This window comes from Megalops cyprinoides, chromosome 11 (genome assembly GCF_013368585.1).
Source record: "Megalops cyprinoides isolate fMegCyp1 chromosome 11, fMegCyp1.pri, whole genome shotgun sequence".
Lineage (NCBI taxonomy): Eukaryota > Metazoa > Chordata > Actinopteri > Elopiformes > Megalopidae > Megalops > Megalops cyprinoides.
Window position 1 is genome coordinate 26,144,278 of NC_050593.1, and position 19,344 is coordinate 26,163,621.

Consider the following 19,344-nt stretch of genomic DNA (forward strand, 5'->3'; position numbering starts at 1 on the left):
CACTTCAGATTAATTGAGAGGGTCCACTCACAAGGTGTTTAACTCTGGTGTTCTGCTGTGCTGTAGTAAGTGGCTATTAAACTAGCCAGTTGGTCTGTAATTCTCATACTAACTGCCACAATGCAAAATTCCACTCATCACCACCTTAACCACCACCTTTATTTAAATTCAAACAGAATTCCACTCAGTTTTTAAAAAAAACACATCACCCAGCAAACAACACACTGGGAGTCTGACCATGAGAAATATAAAATAAAAGTTAAAATATACAATACAGAAGATAAAAAAACACCGACTTCAACATTTTGAAAGGACAGTTTTACACAAGATGACCATGTTCTTAAACATGTTATCTAAATAATCACAAACTCAAATACTTGTAACAAACAGAAGGGTAAAAGAAAACTAATATACTGTATAATACTCTTTTGTCTTGGTTAGCGTGGAATACTGCAGTTTTGGTTAGTGTGGAATACTGTACTTTTCAATGTTTAATGCTAGAAGTGGCCAGGATAACTCAAAAGGTAAGGTTTGCTAAAAAGCACTGAATAGTCAAGTATTTACATTTACAGTATATTACAGCAGACTCCTCTCAGTAGCTTGTGTGAAACTGCACAGTGCTCTGTTTCTCTAACATAAATACATACACCCATGTACCTCAGCATAAGAGCGTGTTGTCCTGTACCTGATGTAAATACATACCTCAGTGAGGGGGAGGGGGTGAGGGGCAGGGGGGTGGGGTTAGGACACAGGAGTCTGAGGGGAGGAGGGCCTGAATGGAGTTGAGTGCTTTGGGGATTTGGGAGAGAACAGCAGGGTTTACGTTTTGATTTCGGAGACATGATTTGATGGAGTGGATGTTACTGGACCGGGCCCACCAGAGGGCAGGACTTCGATCGGATGTCATTGTGCTTGTAGAATGCCTCATCCAGGTCCAGCAGCTGGCCATTGAGAGTAACCTCCATGCAGCCCATGTAGAACGCGGAAACCGGGGTGGACACCAGGGGCACATCTGAGAGGGAAAAGAGGTGTCACAAGCAGCATCATACTGCAGGAGAGCTCCTACTGTAGGTACTTCCAATAAGTGATCCCAGATCACATCAGCTAAGAAGTGCATGAAGAAAGCTGAAACTGCTCCTGGGTCAGTCGGGAGGACAGGGGAGGGCGGCCCCACTGACTCACCTGGTAGGCCTCCGAGGAAGGTGCTGGCTGGGGATAACAGGTCTGGGACAGCATAGTTTTGACCCAGCTCGCTTTGGCCTGTTTGCCCATCCACCTCCAACAGGGTCAGGTTTCCTATGATTGTCACATTCACCAGATGTGTCTCTGAGTCACACAGGGAGGTTGGGATGCTGGCCACCACCTCATCACCCATTGACACTAGGACATACTGCACAATGACAATGATATTAAGTTAGTACCGTGTGCATACATACACTCACACGTCTGAACATACAACAGAATGACAGTTACAATACCTGACAATACACAGCCAGTTTGTACCTGTTTTCATTATTTATGATGGGCATTGCTTTGAACCATTATATTTAAGTCATTTTCAGATTTGTGATAATTAGAAAAATTGTCTACCACTTTATATTTTTATGTATGTAAAAAAGGCTTTATGTAAAAGGAAAAGAAAAGGGGTTATCAGATTTTTGGGTTATTGGATAAATAGACTGAAACACTGGGCTAAATACATTTAAATGAACAAGAAAGGCAAACAATCCACAGATACTGCTTGTGGTTTCACACTCATTTAAAAAATAAGGTCAGTTAAATGTTATATATAAATATAGCTATCAGTATGATTGTTGAAAAAGTTATGTTATTGGAAATTAAATTACACTTACATTTATATATTTGGCAGACACTTTTATCCAAAGCGACTTACAAGTGAGATTAATTTCCACTTACCGCCAGTCCTTAAATACGTTACAGTTTTTACTTCAATTTTAGTACCACACGTCTGTCCAAAACATACAAACTCCGGGTAGTTGAAATCTCACCTCTTGCTGCAATTTCCTCCCAGGATGGTAGTCGGAAAGGGAGACAGACAGAGGGACGCTATCCTGACAGACAAGGGCAAATAATACCCCGAGACTGGAGACGGGACGCAAGCTCAGCTGAAGACTGATCACCTGAGAATCACCTGCAGAGATAGATACATGCACTGAGCACCTCAGAACCACTTGCTGGCTGAGCAGCAGACACAGACAGACAGACAGACAGAGAGGCACACAGACAGACATACAGATGCACACATGATGACCGCCTGACAGAGGCAAGCTTCAGGTACTGTAGTGCACGCACTGTGGCTGAGCTTGAAGAGGGCAAATCCGCTGCCGGGGTAGAAGGAGCCACGCGCCTCGCTGGAGAAGCACTGCATCTTCTCGTTGGATCGGATGGTCTCCTGGATGGAGGTGTCCTCACCAGTGAGCCAGCGCCACTCACGCAAGCAGCCGTCCAGACGAGGGTTCACCTGCGGGGGCGGGGTTACAGCGTTACACCATGTTCCCATGGCGATCCATCTTACTCACGGAAAACACAAGGAAAATGACCTGGCTCACTCACACAACGTGATTAAGACAGAATGCGTTTGCATGTGAGACTGTGAGAGTGTTGGGTCATCTCACCACAGTAACAGAGTAATTGTCCCCTGTAACACTTTCCTGGGTGGAAAAACATGTAGTTTCTTACTCTGGGCCTCTGGACTTTATTCCTAAGTCAGAGTAATTATTGTGAGGGCCGTTACCAAAGAGAAACACTTACCATTCAGCAGTTGTTTTATATTTCTCTGTAGGCGCCACTATCATTACTATAAGATAACTCGCATAACATTTAACCATTCATGCATTTAGATATTTACTGTAGCTATGCAAGCTAAGCACATTGCTCAAGCAGTATCCCGACTGAAAACTGAGCCTGCAAACACTGGCCAACAGGCTCAGCTTCTGAACCACTGCACTGCCATCCATTACAAGCATCAGTACTACAGGGGCACTTACTCTTAAATTACACTTAAATTAGTCATTACTGTAGAGGTAGTCAATGTAATGCTATTACTGTAAGACCATTTACTACAGTTCAATTACTATAGGGCCGGTTCATGCAAAGTTATCGCTGTAGGCTTGATTCTGAATGTTGAGCCCTCTCCTGGAAAGCGTGGCTTGGCTGGAACTCTTAAAAGGGACTACAGAGTATCCCACCTGCTTAACCTTGCCTCTGGACACCACAAAATACGACAGGCTGGAGGATGTACATGGAGGCACTCTGACAAATGAGAGATTGTTTTCTAAGAGCTTGTTTGTACCCTGGTGGTGCTGGAGGATCATTCAGGGGAAATCTGGGTTACACATAGGTAATCACAGCAGGAAAACTCACCTGGCTGAGAAGCCCCCCCTCCCTGAAGGGGACCCCACCCACGGTTAGGTTGAGCTCATGCATCCCCTTCTTCAGAGTGAAGAGGTCCCCATTCACTGCAATTTTCATCACCGCCTCCCTGTCAATCTTAATGACAAGGCTCCGCCCCTGTTCCTCCACTGAGATCTGAGGGACAACCAGAGAAGTAGCTTTAAGGATGCATGTTAAAGTTAAGGCATGTTCTCATTTAAGACAGTTCACCTTCATTGGCTGTAGAGCTGGGCGGTATAGCCATCGCGATACAATGAATAGCTACTTTTAGCACAATAACAGCTATCCCTGGCATGTGGCATTAGGTTTCTTCCAGTATTTTTTTTTACTTACCAGCCCTAATTGGCTGGATATTTACTGAGGCAACCCTTGCCCAAGGGTACAGCAGCAGTGCCCCAGCAGGGAATTCGACTGGCAACCGGTTATGAGTCCTGCTCCTTAACTACTATGCTACACTGCTGCCCTGTACAAAAGGTGTATTAAAAATGTCTAAACACAGTGGTGCAGATAAAACAGGTACGACTTTCAGTCAGGTTTTAGAGGACTGGAAACAAAACAAATTATGATTGATTTGTGTCAAAATTGCCTTACTTAGGCACAAAAGTAAAAAAAAAAAGATTCAAGAGTTCAACAGACTCAAACCTTCCCTGCCTTTTCAGTGCCCCTTGAAAAGGCCAAGAAAATACCGGGAGACGAACACAACATCACTGCTGTTTTTGGCAAAGCAGGCCTACTTGTCAGCGATTACAATGTAAGTATGCAAAATGTTCTTGACACAGCTGGCCTCATTTAAAGTAACAACATTAGCCATAAAACGATTGCACCATTCCACAATAAGCAAACATGTCTACTTAGACATGCCCCAGATTGGAGTGAAGTGGAGAGACACCAACTTCTTCATGGCATCTCTTTTCCGCACGGGCATCTTACATTTCTAGGCTTAATGACACAAATATAGACATTCCAAAACACCTCTTGAACAAAGCACCAAATAAGCAATCAGATAAATCCTTTTCAACAACCAAGCACTTTTGAGCAGGGAATTTATTCATATCATGGATAAAACACAGATGACATCAGAATGCAACCCATGTTAGACACCATTTTATAACACCATCACAACCTCTGCTAGACTAGGACAATCTTTAGAATTCTGCTCTCCTGAATTCTTCATGAAGCTTCATGAATTCTTTATGAATTTTAATTAATGTATTTTTCTGTGAATTTGTTGGGTCCCATTTGCATGACACGTCCACGAAACTATCTGCTTTGTGTGACTGCATTTTGGATGTAGTTAGTGCAAGACTCCTTTGTCAACGAGCCCTTACTCAAAACAAATACATAGTTGTATAAAATAACTAATTTTTACAGACACATTCCTAATCGTACCTTTCTTTCGAAGAGCAACCCTGCACAATTCATCTCTTATTTGAGCTCTCATGATATTTGTGAAATATCCTAATCAGGCTTTTATCAAGGTCATAGTGCAGACACTGGTCTTGAGAATATCGTTTACAACTTTTGCCTGTCCTGTGATTACAGATACGTTTCTTGTTGGGTCCTTTTGGACAGTAAATGCAGAATCTGACACCAATGATCATGAATTCCTGGCTTAGTGGTGAATGTACCCTTGTGATGCAAATCATACCCATCATACATACCTGAGTTTTTACAGATTAGGTTTTCTTTGCTTCCTCTAGTTAATTACATTCACACCCTGGGCTTGCGGGACTTGAGATCCTGGTGCTAAGTGTGTGCTGGTTTTCATTCCAGCTGAGCGCTCAATTTATTAAGTTTGCCTGTGCAGTGAATTGAACACTGATCTTTATTTATAAATTATGTATGAGAGAAATGTGCTGATGTAGGTGTGTTTGTCTTAATATGTCAATATCAGCCTCCTATAAAATTCAAGGCAGCCATTTCACATACTCTTACTTAGTTCAGTGAATTTTTCTTGGTCATGCTAAATAGCTAATAACTCTTAATCAACAACATTTAAATATGTTTGTGTTCTTAATTTGTTTAAGGGGCTCAACAGAATAGGAATAGGAACACATTTATTTGTATCATTCTCTTCAGATATCCAACAACACATATTGTTGCAAAGAACTAACAGAAGATGCCTACTTCTTAAGTGATGTCAATCTAGATTTATAATTAATTAACAACACTAACAAAATTAAGAGCTAAACTGGAATGAAAATCAGATGCCAGGTGTGCTCCCAGCACCAGATTTGGGAAACACTGTGTGTTTCCCAAAATAATTTTCACTGTGAGTGAAAAATGGTGTCCCACAGGTTCCATTGCAGGACCTCAGCTTTTCTTCCTATGTATTACAAACTGGAAGGGTCATCCACAATCATGATTTATGCTGTGCAAAGGAATCACACCACATATCAATAAAACAAGAGCAAGCTCCAGCAGTGGTGAGACAAAATGCACAGTTAGACATAAGACATTGTATGACTGCATTTTCTGCTACAACATTCTGATTAAACAATTTTTTGTCCTTAGCTGCTCTGTACTATAGCAGTCCTACATACACATGGCTTTTTAAAGATTAGAAATTTTAACGTAGCGTTATACCCCGGTCTCTTTCTAGAATCTTAATTAAGAATGGCTTTTTTCACAAATTGAAACACTGAAAAATGTAGCTGCACTTGATCCGTCAACAATGCAGAAAAACTCATGCCTGCCTTTAGTCTCCATGGAGTACTGCACTGCCTTGGCTTTGGCAGTCCAAAATGTATTTTGTCCACTCTCCAATTAACCAGAATGCTAATGCTTTACTTCCAAAGCACAGAATGAAGCAACTCCATTGTACCTGTGTAGACTCATAATTCCATCTAATCCCACTAGACTCTTAGGGTCTTGGGCAGCTGGCTACCTGCTCATCCCCAAACTTTGAAATGTTAAAACAAGTGGGAGTGCTTTCTGTGACAGGACCCCAGATATAATGAATAACCCACCTTAGCATCAGCTGTCATCTTTAGCCATTCTTACATTCAAATACCCGCTTCCCCATACTGTGCATTATTTTTATCTATGGCTGTGCTGCCATAGTTTAACTGCTGCTGAGGCTCCTACACATCACCTTGGTGTGGGCTGAAATATGATATTGTAAATCTGTCACAGCCCTGCTCTGAGTCACGACTTGGTGGGCTACGTGTTCCTCCGCATGTACCCTGACGCTGAATGGACTTCATTGCCTCTAACACGACCGCCCTCGGCAACATCTTCTCAGACGGCGAAGCATCACAACTCTTTCTGACCCACGCCGTTTCTGTGCAGTGCACTTTGTGGCAATTATTCCATTAGAAGTGCTGTAAGAAACAAAGTTTGATTGACTTCCCCTCTCACCCTGTGCCACTGTCCATCGTTGACTTCCGGTCCGCTGCTGGTCACCCGGCTCACTGGCCCGTACTTCAGCTGCAGCTCCAGCTTCCCGTGATGCACTGCCAGAACGATCCAAGAGCTGTTCAGGTGGCCCCCGGCAAAGAATATGACCCCTTCCGGGTCAAAGGTCCTGAGCTCAAACTCTGCGGTGAAACTAAGAAAGAGTCTCGGGTTATGAAGATGATGTCAATAATGCTAGGGAGCATGTTAATATTGTTGTCTCTCCAAAGAACTTGATGTACAGTACCAGTCAAAAGTTTGGTCACACCTGATTAAGATAATGGGAAATATGTATTCAGAGACATTTTGATCTAAAGAATTACGCTTAAATGCTTGAAATTTGTGCTTTGACAGCTGTCCTTCTCCAGGGTAAGAGCTAAATGTGAGTCTCTGTAAAGCACTTGGATATCCGATGAAATTACTGTGGTTATTGTGAGTAATAATGAAGTCGTAATGAGCCGTGCAGAGTTCTGGCACTCACCCGGTTTGGACTTTTCTGCGGAAGCGCAGTCGGACCACAGGAACGCCGCTGAACATGCGGCCCAGGTAGAGGGATCGGGAGTTCCTTCTCATGCTGGGAGGCGTGGGGAGCGCTATAGGCTGGAGGGAAAGACACACATGGAGGGGAAGGCTATAACCCACAGCTTCTGGCTTTTTTGTAGCTGTTACTGTTCAGTATTGCTCAGTTCCAAAATGTTGCGATGAAAGGCAAGATGCAGGAGTGTGCAGCACCACAGTTATAAGTCAGCTGGATGAATGAGAATAGCAAATCTGGGGGTTGTGGCAAACAGCATGATTGGGGGGTATGGAGTTAGAGCAACTTTAGGGATATAACATTTTAGGGGTTGCTGGCACAGAGCAGGTTTGGGGGGGGTGAAGGTCTAAAGCAGGTTTTGTGGTTGAGGGATACAGCATACATGAGGTATGTGGTGCACAGCATGTTTTAGGGCTGTTGGGGGCACAGCACAGTTTGGGGGCCAGGGGGGTGCCCTGTTACCTCACACTGCCTCATGTCTGGCGCCAGCTTCATGCCTCGTCTCCCGTCGCAGAAGCAGCGGAAACTCCCGGGAGTGTTCACACACTCCTCTGCACACACCCGTGCCTCACACTCATCCACGTCTGTGGGGGGGGGGGGGGGGGGGGGTGGGTTAACAAAGACATCACTACAGCCATTTCACCCCTCAGCAGTAAATCAGAACACACAGTCAGCAGTGAACTGGAAGTACATGAACATAAAAACACATGGATGCCTCAGGCCCTGTGCAAAAAACACTAATAGTTTAGTGGAACACGTGGTTTAGAAAAAAGACTAATGATTTACAGGAAATGCACTACATCTCTGTAACAACATAGGCTCTGCTGTCAGCACTGATGCTTAGCTACAGCTGTAGAAATGTGAATTCCTGGAAGAGAAAAAAATCCCCAATGGGCTCCAGCATTCCTGTGACTCTGTCCAGAAAAACACGCAGGCACTAACTTGTTACACAAATAAAAGATTTGGATGGCTGGGCTTTCCATTACTCTAGCCCTCCTCTCATTGCAGGATGGTGCCATCACAAAATCTGACCGGATCCAGGACAACCATATGACTAAAGTTCAGTCCATGTGTGTGGTGTAAGTGTTAATGTGTGTATATATACGTGTAAGCTGCTGGGTGTGTCTGTGTACGTAGGTGGTGTGTGTGCGAGTCTGTGTGTGTTTGTGTGTGTGTGTGTGTGTGTGTGTGTGTGTGTGTGTATATATGTGTGCACGTGCATGTGTGTATCTGTATGCGAATCTGGTGCGTAGGTGTGCACACATCTGTGTATGTATGTGGTGTGTGTGAGGACGTGTGTCTGTCTGCACGAGCTGTGTATGTGTGTATGTGTGTTTATGCTCACCAAGGCAGGACTTGGTCACGTTGTCATACACATAGCCCTCCTCACACAGACACTGGTATGACCCCAGGAGATTCTCACAGCGTGCTGTCCCACACACCCCTGGGATATCCCGACACTCGTCCACATCTGGAACACAGAGAGGTACACAGAAATGAGTCCTAACTGTCCACTGCAAGCAAAAGACTACCCAATCTTCTATGCCCATCCACACATTTATTTAAGCCACTAACTACATCTGGGTAACCAAAACACCAGCACCCCGATATGTGTGCAGGGGCCTGGTGAGTCAAGAGTATCTTACCAATGCACACGTGCCGGTCGAGTAACTGGTAACCAGGCCAACAGGAACACCGGTAGCTTCCCATTGTGTTGTTGCACTCGTGGTCACAACCGCCATTCTTTTTGTTACACTCGTTGATATCTGCCAATCAGAGAGTCACAAGATGTAAACAAACCAACCTCTCAGGGGGGAAATAGCAGACGATCCACAGCTCAAGCACTCTGAAGTGCTGGTTAAAGGGTGTCTTTTCTCAGTCTGGTGGGAACATTTGAGATTAATTTGAGGCTCAGCATTTGACAAACAAAATCTAACGCAATCCAGTTTTGTCATAAAAGTCAATGGCAACACTGGCGCTTGTAGTCACAAGGCTAGAAACACATTCAGGAAGAGAGCCATGACAGGCAGAAATAATCAAAGACCTGAACGTCAGTATGACTATTACCATGATGCCAAAGGCAATGGCGGCAAAATGCTTTGATGTGTATGGAAAGCACATTTCCCCTCATCCAAAACAACATGTGCTGGGTGAGCCGGCTCACACAGCTGCACACAGCTGTTTGGAAAGAGTGGAATAAACTACTGTCCCTGTGTCATTTGTGCCCAGTCTTGTACCGGCATTAATCACTTTATTCATTCAAAAATACTGTATCTCCAGAGACCATCCCACTGATGCATGTGCTAATCAAGCACACACAATATGGAAATGCTCTGTAATAACACCCTGTTCATCAGCATTGGGGCTTTTGTTCAACATTCAAGATAGATTCAAGCTATATATTTTGCATAATAAAAATGTGAATTCTTCAAATATTTAATTATGTTGTGTAACGTTTTATTTTTTCGGTGAAACAACAATAAATTATAATAAGGGTCTCTCTGAGTTGAAAGCCTCTTTATGCCGCATTTGACACTCCCTCATGATTGCCAAGGTGATTAGGTGATGGGGTGAGTCACCGTGGAAACACGGAGGTTGCTGGCGCAACGGCCACTTCCACTCTACATGCCAGAAACGCAGGCACTGCAGAGCTCAATCACGAGCATCGTTACTGGGCACGCTCTGCAGATTGCAGCGTCAGACACACTGCAGAGCTGAATCACTCTGAGCTCCTCTTCTCACCGGTGCAGCGCGCACAGCACCGCACAGCCACTTCAGCACGCTCAGCGCCGCACCGTGGGTACAGTCACAGTGACGCAAGAGGCCGTGTGAAATGAGGTCACTGTGGGGCCACGGAAGACAATCATCACAAAAGGAGGTCACGTCAGGAGGGCATTCCCTCTTCCCTGTCCCTTTCCCTTGCGGTGGAATTTCTGCAATGCAGCGGCTGCCTCGGGCGTATAAGGGAGTGACTATCTAACAGGTGTGACGGTGCTTTTCACAGGTACGTACAAGTAAGTGACAGGCGTGACAGTACCTTTCTCACACCTGGTGCCAGTCCAGCCTGTGAAGCAGTGGCACATGAAGTCCCCCTTCTTGTCCTCACAGCGCACCATCCCTCTGGGGTTGCAGGGCGAGGAGGAGCACTGGTCCGGAATGTCTGAGTGACACAGAGGAAGAGGGGAGCTCAAGGGACCAACGCCTCAAGCAGGAACAAACAGCCGTGATCCTAACACCACTCCCCTCACCACGCTTCCCCTGCTCCGAAAGGACTCGCCGTGAAAGCTACAGATCGGATCTCTATTCCCTTTGCATTTATTCATTTGGCAGACGCTTTTATCCAACGCGACTTACAAGTGAGGCAGAGTGCAACACAAGCAAACGGCCATATAAGGAGTCAACAGTATTAGAAGCTACTCCTCTGTACTAGTGCCTTACTGTAACCTGTTCTTCATCACAAGACAAGACACACATCTAGGCAGCCAATAGATGGGAGGGGGAAATGCATGCCCTTATGGTGAAGTGTCCCTCACTGCAAACAGTCTGTCTGTGGTTCTGCTGAGGTGTTTTTTCACAGCTGATATGTGCTGACACTGCCTGGGTGAACAGTTTCTGTATAATACTGACGCTGTTCCCCACAGTCACTGGCCTGTAATACTGACATTTCAAACCCCCCTTCGCTCGTGGTGCTGTGCTATGTAGACTCATAGTTCCCGTGTGGATCGGCAGCGTTCTGCATGCACTGTAACAGCTTTTAACGTTTCCTAACCGGACAAGCCTGGGCATGCTAGAGAGCAGCTCTGCAGGATATGAGGGAAGGAGAGAGAGAGAGAGAGCGAGAGAAAGAGTAAGAGTAAGAGTAAAGGGGGGAGGGGGGCAAAAGGAAAGGACGAAAGGTACACATAAGGAAGTGTCAGAGAGGGGGTAAACAGTGAGGGGAGACAGAAGGACGGGGGGCAGGCAGATTCCCTGATAGCGATCAGGCTGATGAGGTTCAAGTAGCGGCTTGTCTGGAATCTGGAATTTTCTGCAGATTGAGCCGCACTGAAGCACAGCACCCCTGTCTCTCTGGGGTCTGAATCAAGCCGGGGCCTCCTGTCTGTTACATGAGTCACAGGCTTTACAGGAAAACGTCCACAACGCGAACAGAACATGCTGCACACAGCAAAACATTGTCTACTCCAGTCAGACCTGCAGAATGAACAGCGGGAATAGCTAGCTGGGCTTGTTTACCTACTTCTCATGGATAGGGACAGAGCGGCTCAGAGGCCACTATACATTATTTGTCCCCTTCATAAAAGCTAACTACTGGAGTTTATCCAAGATAGGGTCCTTTGAGCATAAGGCTCTCTCTGTTTCTCTCCCACTTGGTTTCACCCCCCCACATCCTTTGCCTTTCTCATGGTCCTTCTCACCCCCTTATCTCCACTATTCTGGGACCAAGTTCCCTGGCCCATGTAGGACGCTGGTGCTGGCCTGGTTACAAGTAAACCAGGGGTGGAACTAGATGTAATGTTGTTGCATCAGCCACATACCTTGCACACCAACACAAAATTTTCCCTGGATTAAAAATATGTCTCCATTCCATTATAGTCAAAGGCATTTACTATACCACTGTCACCAAACAACTTTTTTCACATCTGCATGGTTCAATTTCTTTTGTGTTGCTTGGTGACTTCTACAGCAAATATATAAATGCCACAACTTTGACAAGCACTGACACCAAAAATATTGCTTGTGGTAGTAACCTTCAGCAAAGGAGTGGTGCCAGTTTCCTACTCCTTTTCTAACAGTCTGGGAGGGCATCTCTCTGCTCCTCACAGTCTCCGAGTTTCTCACAATGTTTCTTGGTTTCTCAGAGCAAGTTCTTCAGTGACTAAGTTTCTCTGCAGCGGAGAGGTACTGCAGTGCAGCTCATCAGGGAACAGTGTGCTACCCATACTGCTATTTATAAACCCGAGAGCTAACTCACTGTACAAAGACAGGGAGCGAGGGAGAGGGGAGGAGAGGGGGGTAAAAAGGAGGTGGAAGCCAGAGAGAAATAGGACAAGAACACAGGAGACTGAGAGAGAAAGTAGGGAAAAGGCCACTGAAGAAAGCAATCATCCCAAACCCACCCCAACCAAGAAAATAATTAGTAGAACAAATGAAAAAATAAATATCTTCCTGGGAGATGGCCAAAAAAGCCCCTCTAGTTGGCTAGCACATCCCAGCTTGTCACTGCCTATAGAACACTGAGGAACCATGCTGCAGAAAGGAAAGTCTTTTCCAATTATAATCATTCAGGTTTTTTTTTTACAGTATTTTTAATGACACTTTATCCAGATATCAAATCTGTAAGATCAATAAATTAATACTTGGGTGTTTTTAAGTTCTATTGTTGTGAGAGAAAGATAAAGCCTGTATATTTAAGTGCAATTTAATTTTGACTTACAAAGCAAACTTCTGGAGTGGGGGGGGGGGGGCAAAGAGACAGGGGGAGGAAACTCACTGTGGACACACGTGATTAGGTCCTGTCTCTTCTTCTCGGCATCTCCAAACTTCTCCAGACACACTGGTACCACGTTGCAGAGAAGAGAGTGGAGAGCACTGTCAATCCAGAGACACAGCTGCAGCTCCCTTTAACCCCACCACTCACTGACGCTCACATCAAGCAGAAGCGCTCTCTCTCTAACAGCTCCTCTCCATTAGCCTCATTCAGTTCCAGTTAGGGGGCATCCACGCTAGCAAGGCATGCACAGCACTCACTGCCAACTGTAGGTGAGGTGGAGTGAAAAGCAGGTCAGTCCAGCTAGCTACCTAGCACTCAATGTGGCCGGGACATGAACACATTGCCTTTGGCAAATGTTGCCGTGCTCATGGAGCCCAACAATGGAGGAATCAGCCTGGCACAACAGCAAGTAAATCGTGGGATCTCTCACAAACAGATATTATTTTTAAAGCAAACACTGAACATGTCTAGCCAGACGGAGACATAGTTTGCTGCGTGGGAGAAGGAGGGAGAGCTTTCGATTTCATTTTATTCTCCCAAGTAAATGAAAATGACAAATTACAAGAACAGGGCAGTGCCAATTATCCAATATTCCAGACAATGTTTTTCTGCTTTGCGAATAGCAAAGTCACCAGGAGCAATTATTTCAGGCTAGCAATCAGTCACACAGGTTGCAAGCTGTTAACCACCGCGACAGAGGCAGGGTGGACAATGGACAGAAATCTGACATCCTCCCATAGCCCAGTGCCGCTAAAGATAATGTAAGGAAAAAAAGAGAGTCTATTTTTTATTCCGCCCCGTATCTGCTGGGTAGGTCATCGCGGCTGGTGGAAAATCCACCTCAAATACATCCTGTCTCTCTCTGAAATTCGCGTCTGTCCGGTGCACCCCGCCTCTCTCTGCCTGGCACACAGATGTGAGCTTTATGTGCAACACATCCATCACCCGAGCAGATACAAATTGTGGACATAATATCAAAGACCAGAACACTGTGTGGAGAGTCACCACTGTTTTTTTCCCAGCTTGAATAGTCACCGCAGAATATGCAATGACTGAAGGACAGAGGACAATAGACAAAGACCACAAAAACCAGACTTACCTAAATACTTTGGGTAGAAGTACTCCTGCATGGAAGGGAGAAAAGAATGAGATGCACCGTGAGAATCAACAGTACGGTGCTGATATAAATGGCACTGTGAGCCCCATCTGTATTGTTCTGACTTCTACTGCAGTGCGAAACCCTAAAATCCAGAGAAATTTAAGGGGTTTCCCCACTGTCTGGTTTACAGGATATAAAGGTACCAGGGGCACTGCAGTCTGTTGTAATGTAATGTAATGTAATGTAATTTTTACAGGCAGAGGGGGGTAGAGACACAACAGGCACAAAAGGAAAACAGTTAGCACTTTGGTACAATATATCAAATCTTTTTAAGACAAAAGCAGCATTATTGCCAGGAGGATCTGACAGCAACTGCAAATGGTTGTGATTGGCATCACAATGAGGTGACCACAAACAGAATGGCATGTGCCCTGAGAGAGGGGAAGGGTTTTAGAAGAGGGACAGAGAGGGGAAGTAATGAGAATGTGTTAGAAGGGAGGGAAAATTAAAGAGGGCCCGTTAGAAGAGGAGTAATTAACTGAGGGAGAAAAATTAATCAGGGAGAGTTAAGACGGGAAGCAGAAATACTGAGTGTACACTGGAAATGAAATGAATGAGGGAGTGTGAGAGGGGAAGTCGAAATAATAAGGGTGTGGCAGGAGGGCCATGACGAGAGCGAGGAGCACCGCCAACGGTTCGGCAAACAACAACACATTTCCTTTCCTTAAGTTTTTCCACAAACCAGCACAGTGACCCAGTTCAGCAAAAGGCTCTGCTTTGAAGGCCTGCGCAGCTAAAGGCTGCATTATGTACTACGGCAGGCTCCAAGTCCGGCTTCATGCTTAAAAGTTCCATGCTGCTGGGTTATTACCGAGGGGCCACGCTGGGTGTGAACTTTCCAATGTGCCCCATTCTGCCGCCCAACACCAGCCAATAATAATAATGGATTACATTTATATAACATTTTACATTGAAGGGCTTGGGCTCACCTCAACTACTACTAATGTGTAGCACTGACCTGGGTGCTCACCACACATCAGGTGAGATGGAGAGGGAAGGGATTAATTATCCAATTACTTTTTATGGGATTATTAGGTGGCCAGACTGAAAGAGCCTGAATATGAATTAACACTTTGTTATGCGAACAAACAGGTTTGTTGTGCAAGAAACAGGTTTAAAATCACCAGAGTAAACCAAAACTCACCCACGCACAGATTACAAAGTATGGAGTAATGACACTTCCCTATCGATGCTCAGACTGTGGCCAGCAAGCACAATCAAATACATCAGCACTTCTCAGTTTTGCAATATAACATTTGTGTGTGTGCATTAAATTTTTAATTGGTTCTGCTTTAGCCCCCAGGCCCACAAGAAATCAAAGCATTGACCCATCTGCATATAGCAGATCCAAATCCCTGAGCCGGAGAGCGAGAGAGTGAAAGGAGGGGTTGTTCTCTATGGGGAACAGGGGAGTGGTACATGTGTTGAACAGAGAAAGAGCCAATGGGAATAGTATGCACTGGGTACAGTGAGGTGGGGAATAGTGTACCCAGGGTACACTGAGGGGGGAATAGTGTACCCCAGGTACGATGATGGGGGACTGAATATGGTATTCTTCTATTCTTCTATTATGTTCCTTATTACCCTCCTCCCCTCTGTGACCCTGTTTTTGCCTCTAACCCCCTGGAGAGGACATAGCTAATCAGCAACTCAGACCTCAGGCAGGCTGCAAGGATGACTGGAGTAATCCCATGCATTAACACATAGTTCTCTGTAAAAACACCACTGCTTTCACACCCCCGGGACATTGTCTGGATTTTTTCCAAGTGTTTCCTCTAAGCTCTCCTTTTCTCCATGACCTCAGCAATTTATTGGTATGGGCAAAAAACAGCTATGAGCAACATTCCTTCTGGAGGTTCCTTAGTTACATGAGGAACTTACCCACTGCAGTCTTTGCATTTTACTCTATTATGAGCAACTTTCCCTCTGCCGTATCTGCAGGCAACTTAGTTATGAGCAACTTTCCCCTCTGCAGTATCTGCAGGCAACTTAGTTATGAGCAACTTTCCCTTCTGCAGTATCTGCAGGCAACTCAGCCACGAGCAACTTTCCCTCTGCAGTATCTGCATTTTACTCTATTATGAGCAAGTTTCCCTCTGCAGTGACTGCAGCTCTGGTGCTCTGCAGTCAGTCGTGTGCCTCTGTGATGAATAATTCCTCTGAATGCAGCAAAAGTTCTCTCCTCGGTGAGCCTGTAGCACGCAAACCCACCTCTGCCAGCTTGCACAGGGTTTGGCTGTCCTCTGACAGCTGGGCTAACCTAGCCCTTGTCAGTTCAGTCCTTGATTCAGAAGTCGGACTGGATTTGAATATTAAAATGACAGCCACCATGCTGTCACAATGAATTCCCTGCATTGCACACAGACAGCGTGAAGTGGCCAGCCCCACCCCCGAGAGACGATCTCACTGACACAACCACAACCACAAGCACAATTTGTAGGATGGCCAGCCCCGCCTCCTGTGGCAGACACAAACACGCCCGCATGCACACGGGGGTGCCAAGAGCTGACCTCTACATTCACATGGTTATACATGCGTGCATCAGATTTTAAAAAGCGGCTGAGCGGAAATGATCTGCGATTAAAAGCACACTCCAATCCCCTCAGTCAGGGCCACGCCACTCAGATCCACTCCATTCATCCTCTTACTATAAGCAGCCCATTCGAAAACACCCTCGCCAGGAATATGGAAGTGCAGCATTTACATAATCAGGCGCCCAATTCATCTGGGGTCAGTATGTTGTCCCTGACACAGGACTCTGTGCATATGGTTTTATGCCTTGTTCAAACCTTTGCAGTATCACACCAAAGACTTTAATAATGGTGCCCACCGTCCAGCGACTCGGCACTCATTGTTAGATTGGCCTATGATGGACTGAGGTCCACAGGACAGAACTTCAGGTTCACACCACAGAGATCAGGATAAGTTCAGACCCAGTGTACCATCCAATTTAACAGGGTGTCCACTATTCATTAAAACCCGATCTCAATCAGTACAAGTATATGCGAAGAGGAGAGGAAAAGTGGGCCCCTTTTTTTTCCCTCATGAGCCTGTGCAATGGTCCAGAACACAGGCATACAGGTGTCTGGAGAGGTGAAACAGAGGGCTGTCAGCCTGGGGACAAAATGAACTGTGGAGCCTCTCAGAGCCACTAGGTCACCCTTAGACTTTCTTTCTAAAAGTCTCTCCCAACTAGGTTCAGGCCATTGTCTGACACACCACATTCAACTAAATTGGCTCAGTTCCCACTGAAGAAACTATGAAATCAAGGAGATCAAACTCAGCATAGATGTATATCCAACCCTACTGTTCAATGTGCTCTTACACACATACAGAAAACAGAATGGCGTGACAACGCTGATGACCTCAGGAACATCTGCAGGGGAAATGCAGGGAGGTTCAGGTTTATGGGAACTGGCGATCACAGTCAATTACTCAATAATCCACAGCCTTACAAAAACAGACAAAACAGGCACAGTTACAAGTTTTTACAAATAGTAGAACTGTGGTTAGTGGTATCATATCTCACCCCATACCAATTTAGTCTGAAATAGCTGTTACAGAGACCTGCTGTCAATTTATAGCAACATATTTATATCTGCAGATTGCAGAACAATGGTGTCAATTTAATTAGCTGCTGTCCTGTGTAATGAATTTACTAGGGCATAAGAACGAGACGGGGCGGGGATCATTAAATCTCCGTGACAGACATCAATTCGTGCGAAAGGTCACCGCGCGCGAATCAAAGCAGACTGGGCCGATAAGTCCCTACTGACAGTGCACATGTAACAGTAACGGGAACAGTAGGTTGTTTGGTAAGTGCTGCAGCCAGGCGCGTAATCTCTGGGAAATATCCGTGTGAGATGATAGTTGGATACAGCGTATCCTCTCTAGCCGGACAGTAGCAACACTGCATGCAGCGCGTGTACTTACCGTTTCGGGGTCGTTCTCGAACACTTCCCGAGCTTCTTCTTTGCTGCATATCTCCTCGACACACTCGCGCTCCAAATGCCCTTGCTTTGTTTCTTCAAAAACTTGGTACGCTCGCTTCTGTCTCTTCAAGAACTGGTTAGCCTCTTCTGGAGACAACGAGACTAAAAAAAATAAATAAATACCCAAAACCTATTTGAGATGAGTACACTAGCACGCCTGCAAGTAGAAATACAGTGTTAGCTAGCTTGCTAGCTTTGTTTTGATAGTCGCCGTCCTCGATTATGCAGCCAGAAAAAACAAAGCATTCATGGAAATGTGCTTGACTGAATGTGCATTAAATAATTACCACATTAATCTTCAGTTATTAAAATATCTAGCTTGCTAGCTATGCACCGATAGCTACCAAACCACCGTGGATGCACAGATCTACAATGCATCAAAGTAAGTCTAATAAAAGAAATTAATGCTATGCCATATAAAGGGTACATACACTGTGAAGACCAGGAGACGAGGAGCAGGAATAGGAGAGATCCCGACAGAAACTCAGCCTGGGTTGGCGGCATGTTTGTTTCTGCGTCAGATCGGGAAAGTTTTCCTCTTTCAGCTGTACGTAGCAGTCAAACCGTAGTCGTAGAGACAGTGAGAACATTCACTGCCCCGCGGGGGAGTATCCCGCTACATTCAGCTCAGCGCTTTTTTCAGACCAACGAGCAAGCTAGCTACATCCCACAACAAACACTGCGGCGCCGTCCTATCCCTCTTAGTGTGCCCTCATGTTTGTCGCGTGTAAAGAAATTGTCCAGAACACTGCGGACTTCAAGCGGAGCGGAGCTGCAAGCGAACTGCTAACTCAGCCCACTTCCAGGCTGGATTGTTTTTTCACCTCCGGAAAATGACGTGAAGTAAGGTGACATACTGCATCCAGTTTGAACGTTCTTTCATTGTGGCACCGCCCTGCTGTAATGATCCTGCAAACTTGCCGCGACTGACGTAAAGCATCGATGCCCGTTCTGAACTTCTGCATAATTCAAATTATGCAGTGCTTAAGGTTTACCTTTTACTTGTGGTTTCTTGATGAGATCCAAAAGGTGCCGACCTCATCAATTTGATCCAGCTGAAGGCTCAGCTGCAGATTTAATGTCCATCAAGTAGACCATCTCCTGCATTGAACAAGGCGACGGCTTTCCTCAGTCAATTTGCACGGGGAACAGCTTAAGAATCACCAACAAACAAGCTGTTTAAGTTAACAAACAGCATTACCATGGCAATGGCAGTCATTGAACTAGCAATAGTACCAAGCTATGTCGATAATATAGCAGTCTGTTAGTAATAGTAGTCCTGGGTAGGTACCTACATTTTCACTTCCTTTCTTTTTTTTCACCACATAGCTACTCAGGTTGTAGGGATACATGACAG

At 45.3% G+C, this 19,344-nt stretch overlaps 1 protein-coding gene across 1 annotated transcript; it reads right to left on the reverse strand.

Annotated features, from left to right (window-relative positions):
* Nucleotides 1–438: 438 nt before the first annotated feature.
* Nucleotides 439–18,854, reverse strand: gas6 (growth arrest-specific 6). The gene is made up of 15 exons (XM_036540667.1): nt 18,419–18,854; nt 17,929–18,089; nt 13,936–13,960; nt 12,837–12,899; nt 10,383–10,505; nt 8,992–9,111; nt 8,691–8,816; nt 7,808–7,929; nt 7,292–7,410; nt 6,775–6,964; nt 3,385–3,549; nt 2,314–2,482; nt 2,010–2,152; nt 1,183–1,390; nt 439–1,012 (listed from the first exon to the last, which is right to left on the reverse strand). Exons 1-15 carry the CDS (start codon nt 18,489–18,491, stop codon nt 861–863), a joined length of 1,959 nt encoding a protein of 652 aa, XP_036396560.1. The 5' UTR covers nt 18,492–18,854; the 3' UTR covers nt 439–860.
* Between the last annotated feature and the right edge of the window lie 490 nt (nt 18,855–19,344).